Below are 26,835 nucleotides of genomic sequence, written 5' to 3'. Positions count from 1 at the left end.
GACATCTCACCCCAATTCCTCTACAGGCAAAGTGCCTTTTGCCTTTGGCTTCTTTCAGGATTTTGTCTTTATCTTTGGTTGTCTGTCATTTGAATGTGACGTGCCTAGGTGTATTCTTCTTGGCGTTTATTCTGCTCGGGGTTCTCTGAGCTTCCTGGATCTGTGGTTTGGTGTCTGACAGTAATTGCAGTCGTCATTCCTCCAAGTATTTTCTCTGTTCCTTTCTCTGTTCTCCTTCTGACATTAACGCAACGCATAAGTTACACTTTGTAGTTGTCTCACTGTCCCTGGACAGTCCATCCTGCGTGTATCGGTCTTTTTTGGCTGCATCTGTTTTGCTGCTCAGGCTCAGCTCACGGATAACCCTGTGTCCCTGCTGTGTCTGTGTCTGGCTCAGAGGCTGGCTCTGTCTCTTCAGAGTGGGTCCTCTGCTTTCGTGATGTGGCTTGTCATTTTTCCTCGTGGCCGGACGTGATGCACATGCACGCGGGAGCTGCTGTCAGGGGACCTTAGTCCCTCAGAGGGAGGCGGGGGCAGTGTTCTGTAGTTCCGGGAACGGCTCCGTGTCTGGCGCCCGAGCCTCTGCACCGTGAGCCTCACGGCGCTTGTTTCACGTCCGATCCCTTCGGGACAGGACGGCCAGTATGAGCGGCAGCTGACTGTCCCTCCTCCAGGTCAGCCGGGCTCTGGTAAAGCCCCAGCAGGTGAGGCTCCGGGTGGCTGGTGTCCCCGAGGACAGGACTCATCAAGAAAACAGCGCTCCTGGCATTCCAAGTGGTCTGTTCCCGCCCGGCCGGGGACTGAGGGTTCCCCTCCAGTGTTTACGTGCGAGCCTGCTCGGGCCTGTGGGTACCTCTCACGGGGGCCCTGCGGCTGGGTCTCCTGGTCCTCCCCTCTTAGAGGCCTCTGCCAAGCCCCCCACAGCTCGTCAGCTGTTGCCACGCGGAGCCCACCTGCTGTCCCCGCCCTGCGCGTATTCCTGCCTCGCCCCGGTGCGGACAGTGGTTTGCTGTGGCCACCCTTCGCCGATGGCTCTGCTTTGCAGCTTGTCCAGCACCCTACTTGCCAGGCCGACGGTGGCCTCCCAGCTCCGTACATGTGGTCTGCAAACCCGAGGTCCGAGAACAGTGTTCACGATTTCTCGTCACGTCATACAGATCAGGGTCTGAGGGCTACACGCGGCTGTTGATGATTTGTTCCTTAAGTCTTTTTTAAAAAACTTGATTATGGGAAAATTTAAAACCAGACAAAATGTGCAGAAAACTCTAATGAAACCGAGTTCCCATCTTCCAGCAAAATGTCGGTCAGCTCGTGACCTGTCTTATTTCATTTGCACCCCAAGAGCACTAAGCCCCTGGGGTCCCCACTGTGCCCCTGCGGCGACCCCATCCTCTGTTGTCACATCACATTAGCAGAGTTGTCAGTATTTTCCTTTAAAAGACGTGTGGTATTTCTAAACAAACACAATGCCGTGTGATTCTTAAAAGCGTGGCAGGAACCCTTTAACGTCTTCAACTGGTTGGGCCCAAAATTGCAGCTGTCTTGTAAGTGTCCCGGTGGTTGGGGCCACACCTGCGGCGGTCGGTGGTTCTCCAGCCCCCATCGTAGGGAAGAGGCCGAGTGGCTCCCTGGTGGTTTCCTGGGGTCCGCCCGCACCCTGTTCAGAAGCTCGCTTTCTCGGCCATGTCAGCAGCCTTGGTGCCCGGGCTGGAGCCGCCCACCTGTTAATGATGCGGTCCTGATCGTCCTCCACAGCTGACCTGTGAGCAGTCCCGTGAGCTGCGGTTCCCGCACGGGGGCACCTCAGGGGTTCCCTCCGTCCCATGCCCGCTCTCCCGGGGTCACGCCCCAGTGGGAGCTCAGAGCACGTCTGGACGCCTGGCACCTTGTGTGCTCCGGCCTGTGTGTGGCTCTTGTGGAGAAGGGCCAGCGCCCGCCCTCAGAGCCCATGTCGGGGTGCCAGTCCGACTCGGCACAGCTGCACTGACGTCCCGTGTGTCCTGGGCCGATACCGCCACTTCGGTGCCCAGACGTCAGCTGGCTGTCCCGCTGGGCAGTGCTCTAAGGCCCCTGTGTCTGTGGCCTCTTGGGGAGCCAGGTGCTGCTTCCGCTTCCACTCGTCTCCCCGGCCCCTGTGCTGACGCTGTGTTTCTGTCGTAGGACCCTTCTCTGCTGGACGGCCGTGTGGCGCTGCTCCACGTCCCGGGCGGCACGGTGGTGTCAAGACAGGGAGACCAGGTGAGCAAGAGAACGCGGTCCAGGCGAGCAGTCGCCAGGGCTGTCGGGCACTGCAGCCGGGCTGGATGGGGGGCGCTGGACGCACAATGCAGGGTCTCGTCACCGTTTCCATGAAGGCTCCCCTCGGGCTTGTCCTCATGGGGCGGGCACGTGTCCACACTCACATGCGCGTGCACATGTGGACGTGTTTCCTGGTCACACACACAAGCCAGGAAGAAGGGCGTCTTCTTCCCCAGCTCTTAAACCCAGCCGCAGACGAAGATCCGTTCTGATTCCACACACGAAGGAGTCTCCGGTTCTGGGAGCCTCAATGTGCTGGGCGGGTCGCACCTCCGCACCTCTGCCTGGCCGGGAGGCGGGAGCCCTGGGCCGTCTCTGTGGGGGTCGCACCCTCTGGCCCGCACGCCAGCGTGCTTGTGCCTTCTGCGTTCAGAGCAGCCGCAGCCAGACCCGCTCTCTTGCTGGGGAGGCAGACCGAGCCTGGGCCTGCTCTCCGGTCTGCTCGCCCTGTGTGCTTTATGGGCTGGGCCCAGGTGACACCAGCTGATACGGGGCGGGACGGAGGGCGGCAGGGGCTCTGGGCACGTGCGGCATTAGGCCTTCTGGACGTGCTGCCGTAGGCACCACGTCGCTGTTTGTCTCCGCCCTGGCCCTTTTCTCCTGGCTTTTCCTCAAAGGACACAGACTGCCACTGACGTCGTGTACCGCGCAGCCTGGCCGCCATAGTGGGGACAGCCTTCTCCCCATGCTGCGCTGCCAAGTGCCCCAGGGGCCACGGCCGGAGCAGTAGCTGGCCTCAGTGTGCCCCAGCCTCCCAGACCTGCGCCATCAAGCAGCCCTGGCCCCATGAGCACAGCCAGCCTTTCATTTCCGCTGCACTGGCTGTGGCTCGGACCATGAGGTCATCAGTGGGGCCGGGTGAGCCAGTTCCAAGCGGGCGTGTGACGGGCAAAGGCTCGCACGGGCCGTGTAGCATTGGCCCTGCAGTGCGTGTGATGGGTCGGGGCATGTGGGGGACGGGCCTGCCAGCCACTGTCAGGGCTGCACAGAGTCTTGGAGACTCAGCTTGTGGATCACTTTTGAGGAAGAGAGGTTGTACCCTCTGCTCGGTGAACACTAAGCGGGTCGCACGTTTGTGTGGGACAGAGAAGCATGCGGGTGCATGGGTGGATCCTTTGTGAGTCCAAGGCTGGGCTGACTGCCCCAGGCCTCCTGTGACCGATAATTAAATGACAAAACTGCCCGTGGACACTGCCACATGTCTCCAGTTGTGAGACGAGTCAGACAGAGGTGGGCAGCTGACCACGGGCCCGCGCCTGTCCCCGCCAGGACGTGAACATTCTCTTCGTGGTCTCGGGGCTGCTGCACGTGTACCAGCGGAGGGTCGACAGCGAGGAGGACACCTGCCTGTTTGTCACACGCCCCGGGGAGATGGTGGGCCAGCTGGCCGTGCTCACTGGCGAGCCCCTCATCTTCACCATCAGGGCCAACAGGGACTGCAGCTTCCTGTGCATCTCCAAGGCGCACTTCTACGAGTGAGTCCACCTGCGGGGCTCTGCTCGGGTCCCGCCCCTCGCCCTGCTCCCGCTCGAGGAGGCAGGAGTCCTGGGAGAAGGCAGGACAGCGGCGTGACAGGGAGAGACGGCAGGAATGGGTGTCATGCTGTGGAGGCGAACTGGACGGACGTAAACCCCACTCAGCCGTCCAGGCCCAGACAGGGGAGCAGCCTGTGGGGGGCCCAGGCCTGGTCCCTCTGCGTGTGTCTGTGTGTTCTTGGGTGTCTGTGTGCTCGTGTGTCCCTCTGTCATGTGTTCATGTATATCCACATGTGTATCATCACGTGCGTGTCGTGTGTCTGTGGGCTCACAGCACGAGCCCCCGAGGTGGACAGCTCTCTCAGAGCCACTAGCACTGGGTGTACATGGGGTGGATGGAGCAGGTGGCCAACTGAGTGCCGTGCTCTGTCCCAGTCCCTGGCCAAGGGCCGCGTCCCCTGCTAAGTGGGTCTTACTGATCGATAAGTGGAGGTGCAGGCCCTGCCTGTTGGCGCGCGCCTTAGCCTGGAGGGAAGGGGCAGAGCCAGCACGGGGCTGGAATGACTGGGCTGGCGCGGCAGGATCATGCGGAAGCAGCCGACCGTTGTCCTGGGCGTGGCGCACACAGTGGTGAAGCGGATGTCGCCCTTCGTGCGGCAGATCGACTTCGCGCTGGACTGGATGGAGGTGGAGGCCGGGCGTGCAGTGTACAGGTGGGCCCGCGGGGCGGGGCTGGGCGGAGGCGGAGGTGGGGCCTGCAGAGCACAGGTGGGCCCGCGGGGTAGGGCTGGCTGGGGGGCAGACTGGCTGGGCATGGCTCCCGTGGCTCTGAAGTTTCCAGAACACGCCTTGGGCTCCTCCCATTCTGTGCTGATGTGCACACACAGGCACACAACGTTTCCGTGGCATCTTTCCACGTCAGTACCTGCAAATCCACACCCTCCCTTAAGACGGCCCAACAGAGGCATCGCTCCTGCAGCCTTTGTGAGCCTCTGTGCCACGGGCTCCCCTGTGATCTCGGAGGAGCACCCTTATCTTCTGGTTAGGACAGCGGCTAATCCGGACCTGAGTCATAGCTGTCGATTTTGTGGTATTAAAGCTAAGGAAGTTTTATTTAATCAGTTACAAACCACCAGGAGCCCTTTCCATGTTAGCATATAGGTTTTTTAATGGAAAATAACTATTGTCCAAAAAAATTTAGGGAGAAGACTGCATTCCTTTATTAGCATGGGGGCGGGGGTGGCGGGGGCTCCTGGCCTGTGCCCTGCCCACTCCCAGCGCCCCACCCTCACAGGCAGGGGGACAAGTCGGACTGCACCTACATCGTCCTCAGCGGCCGGCTGCGCTCCGTGGTCCGGAAGGATGACCTCAAAAAGCGCCTGGCTGGGGAATATGGCCGTGGCGACCTCATCGGTGTGGTAGGTCTGAGGTGCCCTCGGCTGCGTCGCATGCTGGGGCGGCGCCCGGCCCACCTGGCTCCTTAACTGGGCGAGGGGAATGAGCCCTCGGAGTAACTCGGTCGGAGGGGGAGGGTGATTACCCCCGCAGTTCTTAGGTTCGAGCAGTTTGCCTGCTCCTAGCCTGGGCAGCAGCACTGGGGTTGCCTCTGGAGGCCAAAGGTCAGAGGTCTCTAGGAGGGATGGGGCCCAGGTGGTTCCTCCAAGACCCTCGTGTGTGGGAGGAGGCCCCGGCTGGGACAGCTGCCTGCCCTGTTCTCGGTGCCTCACGGGGCACCCTGTCTTGGGTGCTGGGGCCCCTTCAGCCTTGGCAGGTCCGGTGCTGCTGACCGTGTGCCCCCTTGCACGCCGCAGCACAGTGGGCTGGGCGGGTGCCTTTCCCTCCCGCTAGTCACCTGCTCCACACTTCCAGAGGAGCGGCTGTGCGCTCTGCCCACCAGTGTGACACAGGCTCCTCCGGTCCCCTCAGGTGGAGACGCTCACACACCAGCCCAGGGCCACCACCGTGCATGCCATCCGCGACTCGGAGCTGGCCAAGCTCCCCACAGGGGCCCTGACCTCCATCAAGCGCAGGTACCCACAGGTGAGGGCTCCTGCCCAGGCTGCATGGGGGTGGGCGTCACCGTGAGGTCATGATCGCTGTGCAGCGGGCTGTGTCCTGTCTGAGGTCACCGGGGGGCTCAGGTGAGACAGTGGAACAAACTGGCTTCATGTTTTTGAGGGCAGACAGGGCCTCGGGCAGGTGTGTGGGCGCCGGCCAGAGGTACAGAGGGCACAGGGACCCAGCAAGTGAAGCCCACCTGGCCCCACGTGTCTGAGGCTGTGCCCCGACCAGCTGTGTCACAGGTAATAGCAGGTGGGGACAGGGCCTAGTGGCAGTGTGGTCTAGGCAGTGCAGACCTTGCTCACTGTGCAGCTCGGGGAAGTCGAAACCGAAATCTGAGGAGGGCAGGCAAGGCTTGGGCCAGCCCGCTATGCGTCCAGGCAGCAAGATGGGGCCCGCTCCTGGGGCGTCCCCACACTGGCTTTCTGGTCTTCACGCCCTGCCTGAGTAGCAGGGGGCAGCCGAGGAAGCAGAGGGTCAGGCCCGTCCACTGCTTCAGCATGGCAGCAGGTGTCCTGCAGACATCAACGTTCTAGAACAAATGGCAAGTCCCCCAGGCCCTTTTATGACGTTAACACGCCTGTGATACCAAAGCTCAACAGGAAACTCCGTTGTTTCTTAGTACTGTAGCCGTATGGACTCTATATTAGCACGTCAGCTAGAAACACAGGTGTCTGATTAGGGTCCACACAGAGAATGTCAGCCAGTGTGGGAAGTTATTAAAATACAATGAATTATGGCAAAAAGGAAAAAGGAAAACCTTATGATTCTATTGAGGCATTTAACAGAATCCAGCCGTTACGAATAAATGCTCTGAGGATTGAAAGGAAACCGTTAAAGGAGACTTTGTTCTGGAACAAAATCCAAAACGAGACAGCTCCTCCCAGCTAATAAAAAATGTTGGAGAAAAAAGGAAACAACTGGCACACATCTGGAAAAAGAGTAAAAATTATAGTTACGGATAGTACGCACCCTCTTTACTAGAAAAGTCCTCTTTACTAGGGAAACAGGTAGGGCTGTGGGTCGAGGTCAGCGTGGCAGGGGCGGGGTTCCGAGTCCCAGGTGGCAGTGGAGATGGAGCAGGGCCCCCCGGGGGACCATGGAGGAAGGCCGGCCACAGAGGCTTGCTGCGAGAGCTGTGGCAGTGGACGCAGGTCCCCTGCAGGCCTAGCTGCGTCCTGTTGTGTGGCAGGCGTGGTCCTGTCCCAGGGCAAGTCTTTCTCGTTGGAGACGGAGTGTGTGCCCCGCGGGCAGGGAGCTCAGACAGGGAGACGCTGGACAAAGGGACGGAGCCGCGCAATGTGACATCTCGTCACGCTACTCAGCATGGCTTGCAATTTAAAACATGAATTTTTTATTTCTGGACTTTTCCATGTAATACTTTCAGTCTGTGGCCAACCGCGGATAACCGAAAGGGAAACGCGGATGCGGGGAACGCGGGGAACGTTCTTCTCAGTGGCCCGGGGGGCGGCACACGGGGCCGGGTTCTGTCCTCGGGCTGCCCAGCCTGCCTGAGCCCCTGGCCGTGCTGTCCTGTCCTGTCCCTGCTCCTGGCCACCTTTCCAGCTCTGGGCCTGGTGTCCGTGAGGTGACCACCCTGAGGGGCTCTGAGCCTCCTGGGGGCCCAGGACTGTCCTGAGTGCTCGGTGTTGATTCTCCCCTTCCTGCTGCTTCCCGTCTGTGGTCGGCCTTCACCGTGAGAGACAGTGGCCTGCTCTCCCGTCCCACGGCGCTGTTCGTCCTGGCTTCAGTCGCCCTTGGCTGTCAGATGTGTATGTCGTCTTTCGTGTGGACGTTCGCATCCCAGATCTGGTCCTCCTGACGTGGCCCGCGCGTCCCCACCTCGGCCCGTCCCATCATCCCGACCCTTATTCATGGGCACGTGCAGCCCTCCCTCAGGACCCCCCCGCTGCAGCCGCGTGTCACCGTCAGTACCCCGACAGTCACCCTCACTCCACGCCAAGCCGCTGCCATTCCCTCACAGCTGTCACTCCAGTTGTCACCACCACCCCCACACCCCAGGCCACCAGGCCCCCCCGTCCTGAGACTCACCAGAAGGCAGTCAGCCCTTCCTCCCTCCCTCGGTTAGTACTTCACCGGCCTGCGGCTCCTGTGGTTTCGGGGACTTGCATCCGAGGGCCTGGGGGTGGCCCGCTGCAGCACCAGGAGACCACAGTGGAGGGCAGCGTGCTTGTTGTGGTGGCCGGGAGCATGGGTGAGGGGATGACAGTCGGCCTCGGGCCACCGCTGCACAGCAGCTACTGGTCTGGGGGTCCTGGCGGGTGGTACCCTCGCCACCGGGACACACCTTTCGGCTGGTGCCTCAGCTGCACCTTTGGAGGCCAGTAGTTGACACGTGGCTCTGCCCTGCCAGCAGCTCTGGGTGGCGAGAGGGGGCTGGGCCTGTGGGCCACGGTCCTGACCAGCCCCTGGTTCTGGGTGACACTCTGCAGCTTCCGACATGGGCAGTCCTCAGGCGGGGCTAGGGAAGGCTGGCCACACCTGCGGTCGGTGCCGGCTCTGCCTCAGCGCACCCTGCTGTTGGGTCCTCAAGGCAGACAGGCGGCCACAGCTGCCGGCCTGCCCACCATCCCACCCACTGCGTCCTCTGCAGGGCAGCTCCCTGGGGGTCCACAGACCCTCCCCACCTCCTGTCCCCAGGCCACCAGCCTCGGTGCTTCGCTGTCCACAGAGCCGACTGAGGCCGTCCACGTTCAGCTCATGCCAGCACCCAAGCCGACCTGCGGGGACTGAACTTCCTCCCTGCCATTGGCAAGTTGCGTGGCAGAGCCTGGGAGTAGCGTGAGCTGCAAAGGGGTCAGGGCAGTGGGGGCTGGTGGGCCAGGCTCCCACATGTGCCGCTCACAGAAGCCCCAGGCCAGTCCTGACGGCGTTCCACACTGCCGGCCCCCAGCAGAGGCTGGCCCTTTCTGTCTGCGCTCGGACTTGGTGCAGATGGAACCTGACCAGTGCTGTCCTTTGGGTCTGCCGTTCGGGGTGGCGGCGAGGGACCCATGTGGTCCTCTGCGCTCGGACTTGGTGCAGATGGAACCTGACCGGTGCTGTCCTTTCGGGGTGGCGGCGAGGGACCCACGTGGTTCTGCGTGTTGCTGGCACGTCTCTTTGTTTCCGAGCGGTGCATCACTGTCACTCCAATTGTCCCTCCACCCCCCGTGATGGCTACATGGGTGGCGTCCAGGTCGAGGCCGTTGCGAAGGGCCGTTCAGAGCGTCCTCGAGTCAGTGTTTCATGGCCCATTTGCATGTCTCTCAGGTGCTGCCTGAGAGCGCGATTGCCGGGCCGAGGGGAGATGCGGGTTTGAGTTTGAGCCGTTGTCCACCAGCTTCCACGCTGTGCCAGAGGTCCCCAGCAGTGGAGGTCCTGTCTGTGGCATCTTGACACTTGGTGCTCAGGTGGTCAGACCCCCCTGTCAGACTCGAGCCCAGCTCTTGGTGGGAAACGGACCCCCCCCACACACACACACACGATTGGAATCTGCATCTCCCTGATGGTAAAGATGCTGTGCACATTTTATGTGTTCGTTGGCCTATTTTGAACCTTTTTCAAAGTAGAAAAGACCACTTTTTAAATTATCTTTAGCAGAATTATTGTCAATTTGTAATTCTGATCGTTACATGTTGTCATGTATTTAAAGGTTCTTTTAGAGAGACAAGTTCAAATATTAATAGGTAAAACGTGTTTGGGATTGGCTTCAGAGTTTTTCAAGGGTGTGTGTGAAATAGGGTGAAGGGAGGGTGGGGTTCACAGGTGTCTCTCTGCCTGTGTATGTGTTTGAAATTTTCTGTAATTAAGTGTCTTTCTTAATTAGCCCCTACCAACAGTTCGATGCTATGTTAGTTGAGTATGGCGCAGACCCTCCTCTTTAGTTTGTTTCGGACCCCTCTGCTCACACTCCTTTGTATCTCGCATCTTACAGTTTGGACAGTTTGACCTGTGTCTTCCGTGAGTCTCTGCCTCCAGCATCCTGGGCTGACGGGGTCCTCAGAGTTGGCTCGCAAGTGGAGGGCTGGCTGGCGGGGGCTGGGGAGTGCTGGTCACTGGAGTGTAAGGTGTCAGAGCTGGTTCCTTCCAGAGTAGCCCCACACTGCACTGGAGGTTCAGGAAGCAGACAGGAGGCTGGCGGGGGTGGGGGTGGTGCAGAGAGCGGGGAGAGGAGCAGCATTGGCCTTAGGGAGCGACCTCCGTCACCTCTCTGTTCTCAGCATGCTGTCTTAGGTGACTTGGGTTTTTCTGAAGCTAGACAGTGTGACCACGGGCTGCATCTGAGCCACAGCGGGAGGCTGTAGTGCAGTGTGTCCCCTGTGGTCTGAACACCTCAACAGTGCAAAGGCGGTCAGCAGCCAAGAGTACATGACAGATACTTTGACATTCCAACCTTAAATACTCCTGTTCTCACTCTAAACATTTTAGTACTAATACAGTCAACAGTAACATTTAAAAAGTAGGACTTCTCAGGTATCAAGTAATCCCAGCCAGTGCTCGTTCTGGGAAGTACCCACTGGCCTGTGGCCGGGGGTCTGGCCTTCCCTGGGGGGTTGTCCCATGTTTCCTGCCCTGGAAATGAGAGGAGAGGCCCACCATCAGGGTCTCAGGGCACTTGCTCCTTGCACCTACCACTGCCAGTCGACCTGTTCAGGCAACCCAGCTACCCATCACCCACCCATGTCCCAGAGCAGTTTATGGCCATGTGGTTTCAAAGAGGTGAACCCAAGGTCCTTGCCTTCTTGGTTTAAAATGTGTGGTTGGGTCTGTTCTTTCTCCACCCTCAGGTTGTGACTCGGCTGATTCATCTCTTGGGTGAGAAGATTCTGGGCAGCCTTCAGCAGGGAACTGCAACAGGTATGTCCCCAGGCCTGGCGCCTGGGAGCCCCTACCCATCCAAACCTGGAGCCCCTCCCGCTAAACCTGGAGCCCTGCCCACAGCCCCGCCCACCAAGCATGGAGCCACACCCACCAACCCCTAGCCCTGCCCACACCCCCGCCCACCAAGCATGGAGCCCTACCCTGTGGTCTGCGTCTGTCATAGTCAACAGCCTTCCACTCTAGACTCCTTGCTGTTCTGTGACCTCTGCCCCCTCTGCCCTGAGCACCCTCTGCAGAGTCCACTCCTCCCCCTACCCCAAGCCACTCTGAGCCCCATGCATAGCCTCAGCGTAGCCTCAGCGTAGCCTCTCTGAGCCCCATGCACCATGATGCTCCCAACTCCTCAGTTCCTGTTTTCTGCTTCACTTTCCTCCTCTGCACTTGTCGCCACCCCCTGGCACATCACATGTCTCCCCAGCTGGCGTTTGCTGTCTCCTGCACCGCTGTGTAAGCTGCAGGAGGATGGGTGTCACGTCCCTTCTCTCTGGCGAAGCCCCTTTGACAACAGCTCTGTAGAGCAGGTCCATGGCCACCTGTCCTCTTAGCTCCCCTTCACCCGAGCCCACCTGCACGCCCCGCCCCACGGGGGGGACGACATATGGGGTCCTGCGCCCACAGTCCCTCGCAGGGCTGCGCCTCTTCCCTCTGGCCTCCAGGGTGCTCCTGTGCCTTGTTCCTGAGCACAGGGAGTCGTGGGGACTTTGTCTTTTAGTTTTTAGAAGTTTGATCTTGGAGTGTCCGGGCGTGAATTTCTCTGGGTTTATCCTGTTTGGGGTTTGCTCATCTTCGTGAATCTATAGGTTTGTAGCTTACCGAATTTGGGAAGGTTTCAGCTTTTTTTCCTTCAAACATTCTTCAGCCCTCTACTCTTTCTGTTCCTCTGGGATTCCTGGGTTTGCTGTTATCCCAAAGGGCTCTGACGCACAGTTTTAATCTTTTTCTCTCCCTCGTGTTTTGGTTGAATAGTTTCTTTTGATCTGTCTTCAAGGTCATTGGCTCTTCCTCGGCTCAATTCTGCTCTTCAGCCCATCCAGAGAGTTTTGTTTCCGTCATTCTGTTTATGCCTCTGTTTCAGGACCGTTCGTGACCGCTGTTTCTCTCTGATCACAGCCTTATTGTCCTTGTCAGGTCATTCCAAATTCTGAGACATGTTGTCGTTTTCGTCTGTTGATGTCTTTTTCCTTGTTCTAGTTGAGATTTTTCTGGGTCTTGGTATGCCTGGTGATTTTGGACTGTACCCCGTTTTTTGAGTCTTATGTCGTGAGACTGCTTCCGTTTAAGGCTTCTATTTAAGCAGACCGTCGGTGTGCTCACGTTCACGGAGCACGTCCTGGCCCTCCCTCCTGGGCTGCTTCAGTGCGCATGGAATTCTCAGGGCCTCTGCAGTGGTACCTGGGTCTGCCCATGTGTGCGCTGCCCAGAGCCAGCGAGGGCTGGCTGGTGCTGCACACCATACTCAGTCCCCAGAGCCACCGCTGTGTGATTCTGGCTGGTTTCGTGCATGGTCTTGGCGCTAGAGTTAGAGAATTCCTTTTTCCCCTTCCCCCTTCTCTATGGTCTTCTCTATGGGGGTGCCAGCTCTCCTGGTTAGTGCAGGACGTGGGGGACTGGGGGCTCCACCCCACTGTGTCTACAGCCCCACGCAGGTAGGAAGCCTGTGTTTGCTTAGTGCTTGGGGCCCCTGGAAAGTAGGCAGCACTCAGTGTTAGGAGGATGGCTGGGCCCTGCCTGCCTGGAGCTGGGAAGCGGTGGGGCTACTGCCGCTTCCGTGGCATTCATAGGGCGTTTTCCCAAGAGTGACGGTCCCAAACCGGGCTGTCTTCCTCTCTGCGCCCTTCTGAGTCTCCTGAGAGCTGGGTCCTTGTGAGTGGTGACAGCGGTGGGATGTGCCTACTCCTCTCCCCTTGGCCAGAACCAGAACCTCCCATGTGCCTGTCCTGAAGGCCCAGACTCCCGGCCCTTCCTCACAGGGAGGGCTTCCCCGGGAAAAGGTTGTGGGAAGCAGGGGCAGGCCCTCTGCTGCCCTGTGTGCGCCAGTGCCCAGCTCCCAGGCCTCATCTTCTTTCCCTGCCCCGAGTTGCTCCCAGCAACCCACTCATCCCGCCGTCCTGCATTCCCCTCTCTGGCCCCCAGGTCAGGCTGTGCAGGCCTGACACACTTCAGCGCTAGGGACTGTCCTCAGAGGCTCAGGGCACTGCCCCGGGAACTAGCGCTGATGTCCAGGGGGTCGCTGTGTCCTCCCCACAGTGTCTGAGATGAAGAACATGTCTGTCCATCATCCAAACAGATGGCTTCCTCTTTCTAGAGCGAGTGGTGAAGACCCCTAGGAGGCTGGTTCAAAGGACAGGGCCCCGCCCGGCAGCGTATCTTAAGGGTTTGAGTTTTCTTGGCTCTCACATTCATTCCCACATGCCACGCCTCTGTCTCAGCGTCTCCTTCAGTGGGCCTGCCCTGGTGTGCCAGGTGCTCAGCGGCCAGTGGGGGAGAAGCTCTAGTCACGAGACCTGGTGCCCATCTCTCGTCCCAGGCTGCTTGTGCCACGTGTCATCCAGAAACAGATAGGGACACTTTGAAATTATCACAGGGCCAGCCAACACAGGACCCTGTGCTTCACAGGTCACCAGTTCGGGCTACACTCTGCAGGTGGCAAGTGGGACTCGGGGATCCCCGCCAGCAACCTCTCTACGGTGGCCGTCATGCCTGTGTCGGAGGATGTGCCCCTCACCGCCTTCGCCCTGGAGCTCAAGCATGCCCTCAGTGCCATCGGTAAGCCCCACCCAATGGCCATAGGCCTGGCCAGATGCCTCCTCCTCCCCTGCTCCGTAGGTCCTTCCAGGTTCTTCTGACACGGGAGCTAGTGTGGCCCTCACAGCCAAGCCCTGGGGGTGCTGGGGAGGGCAGAGAGCTGAAGCCCCCGAGGAGTCCCTCTTGGGGTCTGAGCCTGCCAGGGGCATGCACAGCTGCTCCGCCCCTTGGCAAGGATGCCGCAGTGGCGAGGGGGCTGGCTGCCGCTCAGGCAGGCCTTAGGCTGCAGTCGGGAAGCTGGGGCAGCGGTTCCAAGTTCCTGACAGCGGTGAAGCTTTGGGATTCAGGAAGCAGGAATTGACATTCCCGCGAGCTCTTAGACGTTCCCAAGCCATTGAGCATTCTTCATTCTTCAGACTTCATGCATTTTATGCGGTTGTGAGTGACCACAGTGATAGACAGTAGGTCAGTTTTCTGTGCTGCGGTCATACTAAGTTCTGGGGTCCTCTTCAAAAAACGGTGCAGCAGATATTATGTCACTGTCATAGACGTGCTTGTGATGGGAGCTTCCGTGCCTGTGGAAACGCTCTCTGTCTGATCCAGGCATGCGATAACAAAGCATTCCTAGGCGCCAAACAGAAATGCTTTATAAAACAAGGCTACTTCCACAGATATTTAATATTTACAAGTTACTCTCAAGATGACATTTTAAAACTCAGAAGGCTCGATGCGCCCGCTGCCTCCGCCTCTGTCTCGTAAAGCACGCCGCAGCGTGCGACCCGCCCCTCTGCCGCCCGCACCGCCGCCTGCGGCCAGCCGCGGCCATCCTCAGGTGCACAGTGGAGGCGCGCTGCTTCAGAAAAGCTTGTTCCGTTCTTTAGAAAAGTGTTTTATTTTCAAATAATTGTAGATTCACAGGAAGTTACAAAACTAGTAGACAAATCCACGGCCCCGGAACTGCAGCATCCGGACCCGGAAGCTGACACGTGCACGGCCCCCGTGCGGTCTGCAGATGCCCCTAGTTCTGCGCATGCGCGCGTGCACCGTGCTGTTGTGGCTCTGGCGTCGGTTCCTGCAGTCGCCCACCCCACAGCCCTCTCCCAACGAGCATCATGAAAAGGGAGCCAACAGTATGTGGCCTTCGCAGTTGGCTTTCTTCGCTCAGAATGACGCCGCGTGTCGCTAGCACGTCCCCTCCCTGCCGAGGAATGCCAGCGGTCTGGCCTGCACGGGTCCGCGCGCCTTCACCTGCTGACGGGGCGCGTGTCCCGCGTGGGGTTTGTGAGCTGCTCTGCGACGGCGTGCGGGAAGGGGCTGCGCGCGCGAGTGCGCCCCTCCGAGGACATGGGCAGGATCGGGGTCGTGACGGCCGCGAGGACTCCCGGAGCCGCGGCCCCCGTGCTCCCGCCGGCGGTGTGCAGTGCTGTCCCGTGTCCACGGCCTCGCCAGCGCTCGGTGTCGTCACCGGCTCATCTTGCTGCTCGGGTGCGTGGGTGGAGAGCGCGTCACGCTTTCCCTTCGTTCCTCCGTTGGTAGGTGCTGCCGGGGCCTTTCCTGCGGTCAGCCCTGCGCCCCTCCCGGGTGGCGCGCCCCACAGACCTCGTCCTGGCTGCGCAGGTCCCAGGATGCTGTATCCAGCCCCCTGCTGGGCGTCTGGTTTACAGATGCTTCGCTGCAGTCTCTACTCGTGTTTTCAGCCTCTTGACGCTATTGACGAAGTCCAGTTCATTGATTTTTTCTTTTCTCAGCCGTGCTTTAAACATCTTTTCTAAGAACTCTCCACCTAGCCCTAGGGCCTAGGTTTCCTCCTGTATTTTTTGTAAAAGGCTTGCAGCTTTCATTTAAATCTATGATCTGCTTTTAGGCTAATTTTTGTATAGAGTGTGATATCTAGGTAGAGGTTAATTTTTTTTGCAAGTGGCTGTCCAGTTGCCCCAGTACCATTTGCTGAAAGACACCCCCTTCCTCCATCAAGTGGTCTTGGCGCCCCTGTTGACGATCATGTGACATGTGTGAGGCTCTGGCTCACGGTTCCGTTCCACTGCCAGCACCGCACTGTTTGGTGACTGTAGCCTTATAGTCTGTTTTCAAATCAGGAAGTCCGGGTCCTCCAGCTTTGTTCTTCACCAAGATTGTTCCGGCTGTTCAGGGTCTCCCGAGACCTGTATGGATTTTAGGGTGCGCTTTTCTACACCTGAAAAAACGACACCGGGGTTTTGACGGGGACGGCACTGGTGGCTGACGTCTTCCCGTTACTGTGTCTTCCAGTCCGCGATCACGGGGTGTTTCCACTTATCTGCGTCTTTAATTCCTGTCAGCAGTGTTTGTGGTTTTCAGTGTGTTTCACCTCCCTGGTTAAGTTTATTCCTAAGTATCTTACTGTTTTTGATGCTGTTGTAAATGGAATTATTTTTTTAGCCTTTTTTGGTATGTTTATTACTGCTATACAGAAACACAGCTGACTTTTCTGTGTTGGTTTTATATCCCGCGACTTCATTTGTTGGTTGTAAGTTTCTTGGTGAACTTTTGAGAGTTTTCTGTATTTAGGATCCTGTCTGCAAACCAAGATAGTTTTGCTCCTTCCTTTCCAGCCTCGATGCCTTTTCTATGTTCTCTCGCCTGACCGCTCTGGTTAGGACGCCTGGCACCATGTAGAATGGCAGTGGTGAGAGCCGGCATCCTAGCCTCCTTCCTCGTCTTAGGGGAGGCTTTCAGGCTGTCACCATTGAGTATGATGTCACCTGTCAGTTTTTTATGTATAGCCTTTAATATGTTGAAGAAGTTTCTTTGTTGAGTGTTTTTATTATAAAAAGACGTTGAATTTTGTAAAGTGCTTTTTCTGTATCAATTGAGGTGATTGTGTGTTTTTTTCCCTTCATTCTGTGAATATGGTTTATTTCATCCATTATGATATTACAGTGTTAAACCATCCTTGCATTCCAGGAACAAATCTCACCTGGTCATGGTATATAAACCTCTTAATATGTTGCTGAATTTGGTTATCTAGTATTTTGTTAAGTATTAATAAAGATGATTCATTTGTAATTTTCTCATGGTGTCTTTGTCTCATACTGGCTGTGGTATCAGGGTGATGCTGGCCCCATGGAACAAGTTAGAAAGTGTTCAATTCAATATTTTGGAAGAGTTCAAAGATGACTGGTAATTTTTCTTTAAATATTTAATAGAATTCACCAGTGGAGCTATGTCATCCAGGGCTTTTCTTTGTTGGTTTTAGTATCATCATCGTCATCATCGTTATTATTATTACTGCTGATTCAATTTTCTCACTAGTTATAGGCCTATACAGATTTTTTATTTCTTCATGTTTCAGTCTTGGTACATCTTGTGTTTCTAGGAATTTGTCCATTTCCAGGAAATTATCCAATCTGTTGACGTACAATTATTCACAGTGCTCTCTTACACTTCTTTTCATTTCTGTAATATTGATATTGCCCCATCATTTATGATTTTAGTGGTTTTAATCTCTTTACTCGTCTAGTTGAAGATTTGTCAGTTTCGTTGATTCTTTCAAAGAACCAACTTTTAGTTTAATTTATTTTCTCTATTGTTTATTTTCATGTGTTTTACTTATTTCTGTTCTAATCTTTATTTTTCTCTTCCTTCCGTTAGCTCTGTTTAGTTTGATTATCTTTTTCTAGTTGCTTAAGGTGTGGCGTTATGTTGCCGATCTGAGATCTTTCTTGTTTATCATGTGCACACCCATGGCCATACCCCGCTTGGCACTGCTGTCACCAAGTCCTGTGAGCTTTGGAATGACGTATTTTCATTTGTCTCAGGTATTTTCCAATTTCCCTGTGACTTCCTGGACCCACTTGTGTAAACACGTGTTGCTTAATTTACACGTTTGTGAACTTTCCATTTTTCCTGCTGTTGATTTCTAGTGCTCTGGAAAGTGACTTTGTGTGATTCGGGTCTTTTAAAGTTTACTAGGACTCCTCTTGTGGCCCACCCTGCATTGTGTCCTGGGCAGTGCTCTGTGTGCTCACGACGGGCGTGTCCGCTGCGGCCCGTGGCCAGTCTCCCCGCTTCCCCCGTCCGGTGCATGCGCAGCGGCTTCCCGCCGTGGCCCCAGTGTGCGCTGCCCGTGACTGGGAAGCTTGCTTGCTCATGGGCCGTTGGGACGCCTGTTGGTCACCCGCCCTTTTGTCAGGCTGCCCTCTTTCCTTGTCAGTGAGCAGAGTTCTCTGGGTAACGTGGATACAGTTTCTGTTTTGGATGCAAAGATAACAGCCATCTTTCCCTCTCTGTGGCTTGCTCTCATGTTCCTTTAATGATGCCTTTTGACAAATAGAAGTTCTTCATCCTAACCCTGCCACGTCCCCGAGGGTCCCCCAGGGCCCCCGAGTCCAAGTAGGGAGGCTGAGAGAGGAGATGGGCACCTGGGCGTGCTCCCGCAGCCAGACACGACCCGCCTGTCCTGTCACATCTGCACATCCAGCAGGTGGACAGGCTGTCACCGCAGCACCCAGGCAGGCCCCCCCTCCCAGGCCCGTGGTGCGGTCTGGCCCTGAGGCCATCTGTGCGGATGACCGACCAGAGCTGGGGCGCCTCCTAGCAGGGTCCGACCCCCGGAGCAGGAGTGCCCCCTGAACCGGCCTGCGCCCTCCACCCCACCCGCAGCGCATCAGCAGGCCTCTGCCACCTGGTGCAGAGCCGTGGATGCGGCCAGGGCGGGCCCGAGCCACCCTCAGGGGGGCAGCTGTTCTGCAGGTGAAACACTCAGCTTGAGGAGATAGGTGACTCTCACCTTTTAGTAGACGCCCATGGTGGGCGCTCAGGTGCGGGTGTGGGAGGAGCCCTTGGTGTCCCCACACTCTCCCTGCTGTAGGGCAGGGCTTCAGGGCCTCCTCAGCCCAGGCCCTGGGGGTCCCCGGCTGCCCAGCACACCACGCAGAAGCCCTTCTGAGACTGCGCGGTCCCGGCTTCGTCTCGCACCCCAGAGGCCTTTCCTGAGCTCTGGCACTGGCCCTCGAGGGCGTGCAGGCCCTGATCACGCTGTCTGTGTGGACCGTGGCTCTACGATGTGTTGGCGGAGGCGCCTGCTGGTTTCAGGGACGCCTGTGTGAAAAGCTGCGTGTCTCGGCCCCGGGGAACTACACCGTGTTGGAATCCAGCCAGCCTCACTGGTCTGGACGTGGGAAATTACATCATCTGACTTTGCAAGCTGTGCTTGCCCTGCTCCCCTCACATAGCCTCAGTGCTGCAGGTTAGACTCCTCTGAGTAGATGAGGAGACCTAGGTTCAGAGAGGCCCCCCTTTCTGTACTTGGTGAGCTCCTGAACTGGTGCGGGCTCCCACCCGCGGGGCTCAGCACGCACTTTGCACCAGGTGGACTCACCTGCCCAGAGGTCTCCTCTTCAGGGACAGAGGGAATGGTCACCTCGGGCCATAGGCACTTACTCATTGGAAGGTGAAAGGTTTTGGGGGGCTCTCGAGACGCGCAGACGGGGTGGAGGGACTGGGGGCGCTCGTGAGAAGCGCAGAGGGGGGACTGGGGGCACTCGTCTCCTGCAGGCAGGCCTCATCCTGACGGGGGCGGCTGCCACGGCGGGTTTCCATCATCAGTGGCTCTGTTTTCAGGCCCCATCCTGCTGCTGACCAGTGACAACATAAAGCAGCGCCTTGGCTCTGCTGCTCTGGACAGGTACACTGGCTTCCAGCCGGGCTTCCTGCTGGGGTCTGAGCACCACTGCAACGAGCCCCCTGTCCGCATGCGCCCTGGGTCAGCCCCCTTGTCTGTGCCCCTCCATGTCTCCAGCCCCTTGACTGCGCCCCGTGTCCACGCGCCCCATCTGTGCCCTCCAGTACCCACGAGTACCGGCTGTGCAGCTGGTTGGGGCAGCAGGAGGACATCCACCGAATCGTGCTCTACCAGGCAGACAGCACGCTCACGCCTTGGACCCAGCGCTGCATCCGGCAGGCAGACTGCATCCTCATCGTGGGCCTGGGCGAGCAGGAGCCCACAGTGGGCGAGGTGGGCGGGACCGCCAGGTGGGACAGGGTGGCGGGGGTGGGGCTTCGGCTGGCTGGTGTGGCTGAGGAGCTGCGCGGGTGAGGCCTGGGTTCTGCGTCTCCCCTGCTCTGCACTGTCTGCTTATTTCCACCTTCCTGGGCATGAAGTGGGGCCTCGTCATTCCTTCAGGTGGCACTTGCCACCTCCTTCCTCTGCTGCATCACTGTTCTCACGAGCTTCTGCCACTGTGATTGCCGGGCAGCTAAAAATCCCTCCCCTGGTGCAGAAGTCATTAGAGGCGCTCCGGGGTGTTCAGAAGGCAGCGTTAGAGAAACGGCCCCGCCCTCTGGCCACGCCCCTACCCGCAGACCCTGCCCCCAGCCAGGCCCCTGCTCCCCAGCCCAGCTGTTCACAGAGTCAGGGTGCCGCGGCCAGGGCCCTCCCTCCCGGCCTGTGCGGGGCTGCTCAGCACGGTGGTTTCCACCGTGGGACCTTTAGGGACAACCCCATCCTGCCCTTCGGCTCCATCCTGCCGGACCTCAGGTCACCGGGCTGCCTGACCGCAGGCTCTGCACTTCCACAGCTGGAGCGGATGCTGGAGAGCAAGGCCGTGCGCGCCCAGAAGCAGCTGATCCTGCTGCACCGGGAGGAGGGGCCGGCCCCGTCCCGCACCGTGGAGTGGCTGAACATGCGTAGCTGGTGTTCCGGCCACCTGCACCTCTGCTGCCCGCGCCGCGTCTTCTCCAGGAGGAGCCTGCCCAAGCTGGTGAGGCCGGGACGCAGGGCAGGGGCGCTCAGCTGCAGCCCACAGCCCGGTCCCGACTCGCCCCTTCTGCGCTCTGATTCTCCGCTGTCGGAGCTGTCAGGGCTCCGCCGCCGGTGGCTCACCTCTCCGCGAGGCGGTGAACCGATTGTGAGCGCACGTTTGAGCCTAGCCACAAGGTGGCGCCCGCGCTCCCCGAACAGGCGGGGCCCAGGGCATCGGGATGAGCCTGTGATCCTGGAGGGTCCCGGGGGCCTCAGGTCAGCGTTGTCCCTTCCTTGGGGTAGGAGCACATGCAGGCCCTAGGGCACCTCTTCTGGATGGTGTCTTCAGTCCTGGGGGTTGGGCAGGGGGGAGACCGCAGAAGCTGCCCACATGCGAAAGCCTGCCTGGCCCCACGGCTCCGTGGACCGCGTCTTGACACCTGCATCCATGCCTGAGAACCCTGCCCTGTGCACGCTCCACCCTGAGGCAGGGTTTCAGCTGAGGTTTGCTTAGTGTCCCTTTGGGGACAGCTCTCTAGGGCTCTGTGGTCTCCTGCTGGGCTCGTGGTTATGTGGTCCAGCCGCCTGCACTGCCCACTCACCCGGGTGGCCCTTCTGAAAACATCCTCCTGGGAGAGCCTGGGCACCAAGGTGCTGGCAGCGTCGGTATGTCCTGGACAGAGCCGTGTGTCACTTCCCAGGCCCACGTGAACTCAGCCCAGCCCTCCCCTTCTGGCCCCTCAGGCAGAAATGTACGAGCGGGTCTTCCAGAGGCCCCCAGACCGCCACTCGGATTTCTCCCGCCTGGCGCGGGTGCTGACCGGCAACGCCATCGCGCTGGTGCTTGGAGGAGGGGGAGCAAGGTGAGTCCCCGCCTGTGCGCCTGTGCTCCGTGCGCGCATGCGCGGGGCGATGTCCTCAGCGGTGTAGCTGCGCCCAGAGCACATCGCCCAGCCCAGCAGAGCCTCCCGCAGGCTGTCCCAACTCACGCCCCTCGAATTGGCCACCCGGGCTTTAAGCATTGCCAGAGCAGCAGAAGAAAACTTACATCTTGTTCTGATTGTGCCTGGAGCCTCTTGAGTCTCCTTTTCTGGAAACTGTTCTGTCCTTTGCCAGACTTTCCAGTGGGCTCCGGTGAGCCTTTCCATTTTAACCCGTGCTTAGTAGAGTGACAGCCGGATCTGATCTGCTCTCGGGCCTCTGAAGCCGAGCTCCTTAGAGGACTCACAGCCCAAACACTTGTGTCATACTGACCTTGTACGCCTCCCCTGAACTTAATCTTTTTTTTTTTTTTTTTAATTATTTATACCTACAGCACCTGGTCTTTTTAGGCGGTCTCCCATCCAAGTACTAACCAGGCCCCACCCTGCTTAGCTTCCGAGATCAGACAGGGCTCGTTCAGGGTGGCATGGCCATAGACCATGGGCTGTGGCTCCACTGGGGTGCGAACCCAGGACCTTCTGCATGTAAAGCAGACGTGCTAACCACTAAGCTATGGAACCACATCCCGCTGAACTTAGTTTAAGAGAAATATACATGGAACAGACTCAGAGGCCAGTGCTGAGGGTGTGATGAGGCCAGGGCTGTCCTTGGTGAACTGGGGGGCAGAGTGGCACCTCCCACAATGTCTGCCACTGGGCTGGGTGCAGGGCTGGGGATGCCCTGTGGGCTGGAGCTCCCCGTGCCCACCCCCCACCCTCGCACGGGTGGACATCAGCACTGCTGGCCGAGTGAGTGCTCAGGCAGTCCCTCCTCTGGCCCTGTTAGCGGGGCCCCCGGGTGCTCTGTGCCCAGGTGAAAGTGCCCCAAGGACATGGCTTTCAGAGTGAGCTGGGAAAGGGAGGGGCCAGCAGGCCAGAGCCCTTGGCCGTTGCTGTGATGAGAGGCACTGTGCCCAGATGTCTCGTCTCGGCCCCTGCAGTCGGACCCGTGCTCAGGCCAGCTGGTCTGCTCCTCTGCAGTTCCGGGCAGGGAGGTGCGGCCCACTGCCAGGCTGGGGACCCAGAGCCTCTTCTTTGGGGAGGCTCAGAAGAGCAGTGCAGCCGAGCCCCAAAACTGCTCATGTAACTGGACTCACGACTCACTGTCCCCGCTTCCCCAGATGGGGGACTCCGAGGTGTGAAGGCCTGCTCTAAAACCCTTACAGGCAGGAGGGCCCTTACCCCCACACCCCTACACTCCCCTACTCCCCACCCTGTGCCTCTTCATGGCACACGCTACTGCCTGCTGCTGCCCAGGAGGGGCCTCACCCTGCTCTCGGCTGCCGGCCCTTCACGTGCTATTCCTGTTACCCCAAACCCGGCCTGGCCCAGGGGCACAGTGCAGAGCACTCTGTTCTTTTACCTCTGGTCCCCAGCATCGTCTGGTGCCACACTTTTACTGGGAAGCTGAGCCGATGGGCCTAGAAAGTCAGGTGATTTGCCTGAGGTTGCAAGCTGGGGGCAGGATGTTGAGGTGGCCCCAAGCAGTGGACCCAGACCTGGCTTGCAGGGCAGAACGGCCTGACCGGGAGCATTTCTGATGGAGATCTAGTTTTAATCAAAGTGGTACTCGGTCGCAAAGCCACGTGGCCATTCTCTAAGGCACATGGGGTCAGTGGCAAAGCAGAGCAGCCCTCTGCCCATCCAGCCCAAACCCAGGCGCAGCCACTTCCGACCGCTCAGCCGCCGCTCGTCCACGTCGCTAAGCAGCATTCCTAGTCTGCATTTTGTTCTGTAGTTTCACATTACTGGGTTCCTGACCCCCTCCCTTGCAGTCATCCTGTCGATGGCTGTCATCTCATCCATCACCCATCTGCTACCTATCAGTCATCCATCATCCGTCCCCCATTATCCCTCATCTATCACTTATCTGTCACCTGTCCACCATCCATCTCTCCATCTATCTTCTGTGTATGTATTCGACCCCTCCTTACCGCTCATAATCCCAGTGTGGCTCCTCCCTAGCGACGCCTCGCCTCCGTTTACGTCACGGTGACAGAGCTGTCACATCGTATTGGGTAGTGCGACCGTATTGCCTTCTTCGGGCTTAACTGTTGCTGCAGCTGCCATTTGCTCAGTTTTCTGGGCTTCACTAATTCCTCTCGGACTCTGCTGGGAGCGTCAGGCCTCAGTGCGCTTGGCCCGCAGGGGCGTCTCTGCTGACCCCGTTTGGGGGCTGCCTGCCCACCCCCTCGCTCTGCCGCTGCCGGGGACCCTCCCCCATCACCTTGGGAGCTGCCCGTGTCTCCTGTGTTTGGCTCCACTTCCTGGGGCCCATGTCGTCCTCCTCCTTGATCCATTCCTGGTTTTGGTAGGGCTCATACTCTAGAACTCTCCTTAGAGAAAAAGAGGTTAAGTGGGAGGTAAAAGTTTTAAGCACGAGGCACAGGGGATGTCCTCATTCTGCCGAAAGTTGGGGTGTGGAATTGTGGACGGACGCGATTTTCTCTGAGACGTACTAAGGCGCGGTCCCATGGCCTTTGGCTTCCAGTTGAGAAGGTCAGCGCCGTTGTTACCTGTGTCTCTGGGGAAGCTTCTGAGACAGCCCGACTCTTGTTCTGCCGACGGGGCGTGAGCGCGTACCTGGGTCCACCCCTGTTCATCCCCACGCCGCGGGCATCTCGGGGCCGTTCTTGATGCCCGCCTCTCCGTGCCCCGCTCGCCCTCCTTGGAGCCTTAGTGTTAGACGGGGCCGCTCAGGTGGACCAGCCACCCCCAGCACATCCCCTCCCACAGTTTGTCCCACTTTCTTCTGGGTGACTTATCTGAAATGTATCTTGCTACTAATCTTTCCTGCTAAAACATTTCTCTGCCTCGAGTGCTTTTTCGATAGTGTTCTTTGTCCCAGTACTGTGATGATGGATTTCTCCGAGATCACTAACGCAGCTTTTTGCTGCTTGCCTGCGTGTCCTGCTCTGTGCTGACTATGTCTGCCCTTGACCTCATCGGTGCACTGCTGAGGCCTAGGCCACGGTTGGCCATGCTTCGCTCACGCTTCCTGTTGATGGACAGCGGGCGACACAAGCGGAGCTCGCAGCTGTTCCGAGATAGGTCTCCGCATGACGTGTTCCCTTCCTCGTGGGCACACACCTGGATGAACTCCTGCGCCTGGGGCCCTCATACCATTTTACGGCCACTAGTGACGTTCGAGAGCCCTGCTCGCCATGTTTTTGTCACCCCTGGTATGGTCAGTATTTTAAAGCATGGCCATTCCGCTGTGCGGGCAGTTGTGTCCCGTCCGGTTCCAACGTGCTTCTCCCTGGGGGCCGACGACGTCGTGTGTGCTGGCCATTTGGTACCTTCTGTGAAGTGCTGTTTACGGCCCTTACCCGTGTTTAATAGGTGGCTTGGTTTTGTTACTGAGTTAGAAGAGATTTTTTTGTGGTCTGAATGTAAGTCTCCTGCCAGATGTATTTACTGCTGATACACTCTCTCAATCTTTGACTTTTCATTTTTATAATGGCAGCTTCGATCAAGTTTTTAATTTCGATGAAGTGCAGATTTCCAGTTTTTTATGGTTATTCTGCTGTTATGAAGCTCTTGCCCATCCCAGGGCCATAAAGATATTCTGTATTTTCTTCTAGAAGCTTTGTGATTCTAGCTTGCACCGCTGGGTCTGTGGCCCACCTAAGATCTGTGCGCAGTAGGAGGTGAGGGCGGCGGCCGCCCCCGCGTGGTCGTCAGGTCGCTGGCGCTCGCTGAGGCTTCCCTTCCCTGCGGCTGTGCGGGCGGATCTGTGTCGGGCTGTGTTCCGTCCTCCGTGACGCCCCCGCACTGTCTTGAGCCTCGCTTGCGGCTTTGTGGCGGATCTCGACCTCAAGCAGCGTAACTGTTTCAGTTCTGTTTTTTCAGAATTGTTCTGGACATTCTAGGTCTCTGGCACTTAAATGCGAATTTTAGAATTAGCTAAGTCTTTGTGGGCTGTTTTTGCTGTTTGAGTGTCTTGATGTTAGTTACTGCTACCCGCCCTCCCGCCCCTTTCCGTCTTCCCAGGAGGCATCAGCTCGAATCGGTCCTTTGAAAGCACCGACTTTTAGTTGTGGTGATGCTCTGCTGCATGTTTGTTTTCTGTTTTCTGGTTCATTAACTTCCGCTCCCTATTATTTCTTTAAATGTGCTCTCTTTGATTTAGATTGTTCTTTTTTCACCCTATCTTATGGGCTGCAGACATTGCGTGTACAGGGCCAGGCGCTGAGCTTTCGGTGTCTGCCGTAACCACCAAGGGTGGACGGGCTGCCGCGTCCGCGCTGCGCGTTTGAAGGAAGCGCACCCTTTTGTTCTCAGGCCGCTTTAAGGCTTTTCCTGCCTTGGGTTTTCAGTGCTGTAGGAGTGATTTTCTTTTGATTTATGCTGAGGGTTTATAATGCTACTTGAATCTGATTCTTGATGTCCATCATCGGTTCTAAAAAATTCCAAACCATTCTCTCTTCAGAAATCGCTTTTGTACTATCTTTCCGGGCCCCGGTGACATGGGGCTCAGACCTGTGCATCTCTTATGTCTAAGCTGTTTTACGTATTTTAAAAGAGAATATTTACACATTCCATCCGTTCGATGTCCTCCGGGTCCATAAACGTCTCCCTCTGAGCTCTTTATTTCGGTTTCTTTCTTCAGCAGTCTGATCTGTTAACACCCATCATCGAGTTCTTCCCTTTTTACTTTTGAAGTTTCCATTCAGTTTTATAGTTTCCAGTTCTATGCCAAAGTTATACATTTTTTATTTGTGTTAAATATTTATACCATAAAATATCATTTAAACTATTTTCGAATATGCAATTCAGTGGCATCAGGCACAGTCACACTGTGTGCGGCCATCACCACCATCCTCTCCAGAACTTTCCATCTTCCCAAACGGAAACTCTGTCCCCGTTAAACTCTCACTCCCAGCCCTGGCCCCACCGTCCACTTCCTGTCTCTCTGGATCTGACCCCTCTGGAGACCTCCTGTGAGTGGGGTCCCACGGGACGTGTCCTTCTGTGACTGGCTCGTTTCCTGAGCACCGTGTCTTCCAGGTAGCCAGTGTCAGGACTTCCTTCCTTTTAAGGCTTTGACAGCCCACCGTGTGCACACTCTGAACTTTTTTGCTCATTCATCCATCAGGAGGCACCAGTCTGTTTCTGTGTTGGCTCCTTGATGATTCTCGAGGCGCAGTCAGTTCATAGCCTGTGTCGCCATCTGTTCCTGGTTCCTTTGGGTCTGCGTCTCTCGTCTGTCTTCCCTCTGGCCGTGGCCATGGGGTCTTCTCCTATGACTGATTGGTCATCTGTGCTTGAGTGGTGAACATCGCGCATGAGAAACGGTGACAGTAGTCTGAGGCTCAGGAGGGCCACTTCAGTCAGATACCGGCTCTCCTGCTCCTGTGGGGGCTTGTCTGTGTCCCACCCACCTTGACCCTCAACTAGTGGGCCTGGGTTCAGGTCCCTACACCTCCTGACTGTCCAAAGCCCACGTAGCTGCGCCACCTCTCCGAGGCCGGCTTGCCTCCCAGGACACCAGAGAGGCACCGGACCGGGTGCAAGGTCCCTCGCTGAGCCAGAGTCTTTGCCGCATTTCCTGTGACTTAGGCGAGAGTCAGGCACTGAGGAGGAGAGGGGGGGACAGGACGGCGTCCCCGGGTGCTGGTCCTAGCAGCGCTGACTGCCTGCTCTGTGCTCCTGGTCGGTGTAGAGGCTG

General features: G+C 57.7%; 1 protein-coding gene and 1 pseudogene across 1 annotated transcript in view; one reads left to right on the top strand and one right to left on the bottom strand.

The window, feature by feature from the left end:
* PNPLA7 (patatin like phospholipase domain containing 7) overlaps positions 1–26,835 on the top strand; it is a 60,687-nt gene that overhangs the window by 28,666 nt on the left and 5,186 nt on the right. The window contains exons 15-27 of the mRNA XM_025051142.1: positions 2,161–2,238; positions 3,568–3,773; positions 4,355–4,486; positions 5,068–5,191; positions 5,700–5,813; positions 10,625–10,694; positions 13,335–13,484; positions 19,065–19,128; positions 19,290–19,458; positions 20,021–20,203; positions 20,929–21,047; positions 22,070–22,084; positions 26,113–26,141. Coding sequence (XP_024906910.1) covers positions 2,161–2,238; positions 3,568–3,773; positions 4,355–4,486; positions 5,068–5,191; positions 5,700–5,813; positions 10,625–10,694; positions 13,335–13,484; positions 19,065–19,128; positions 19,290–19,458; positions 20,021–20,203; positions 20,929–21,047; positions 22,070–22,084; positions 26,113–26,141 — 1,453 coding nt within the window. The remainder of the gene's footprint in view (positions 1–2,160; positions 2,239–3,567; positions 3,774–4,354; positions 4,487–5,067; positions 5,192–5,699; positions 5,814–10,624; positions 10,695–13,334; positions 13,485–19,064; positions 19,129–19,289; positions 19,459–20,020; positions 20,204–20,928; positions 21,048–22,069; positions 22,085–26,112; positions 26,142–26,835) is intronic.
* On the bottom strand, positions 21,491–21,604 carry LOC112484826 (annotated as a pseudogene).

The sequence above is a fragment of the Pteropus alecto genome, unplaced genomic scaffold (genome assembly GCF_000325575.1).
Source record: "Pteropus alecto unplaced genomic scaffold, ASM32557v1 scaffold67, whole genome shotgun sequence".
Lineage (NCBI taxonomy): Eukaryota > Metazoa > Chordata > Mammalia > Chiroptera > Pteropodidae > Pteropus > Pteropus alecto.
The sequence above is the reverse complement of the archived record's forward strand: the minus strand, read 5'-3'. Positions and strand labels throughout refer to the sequence as shown.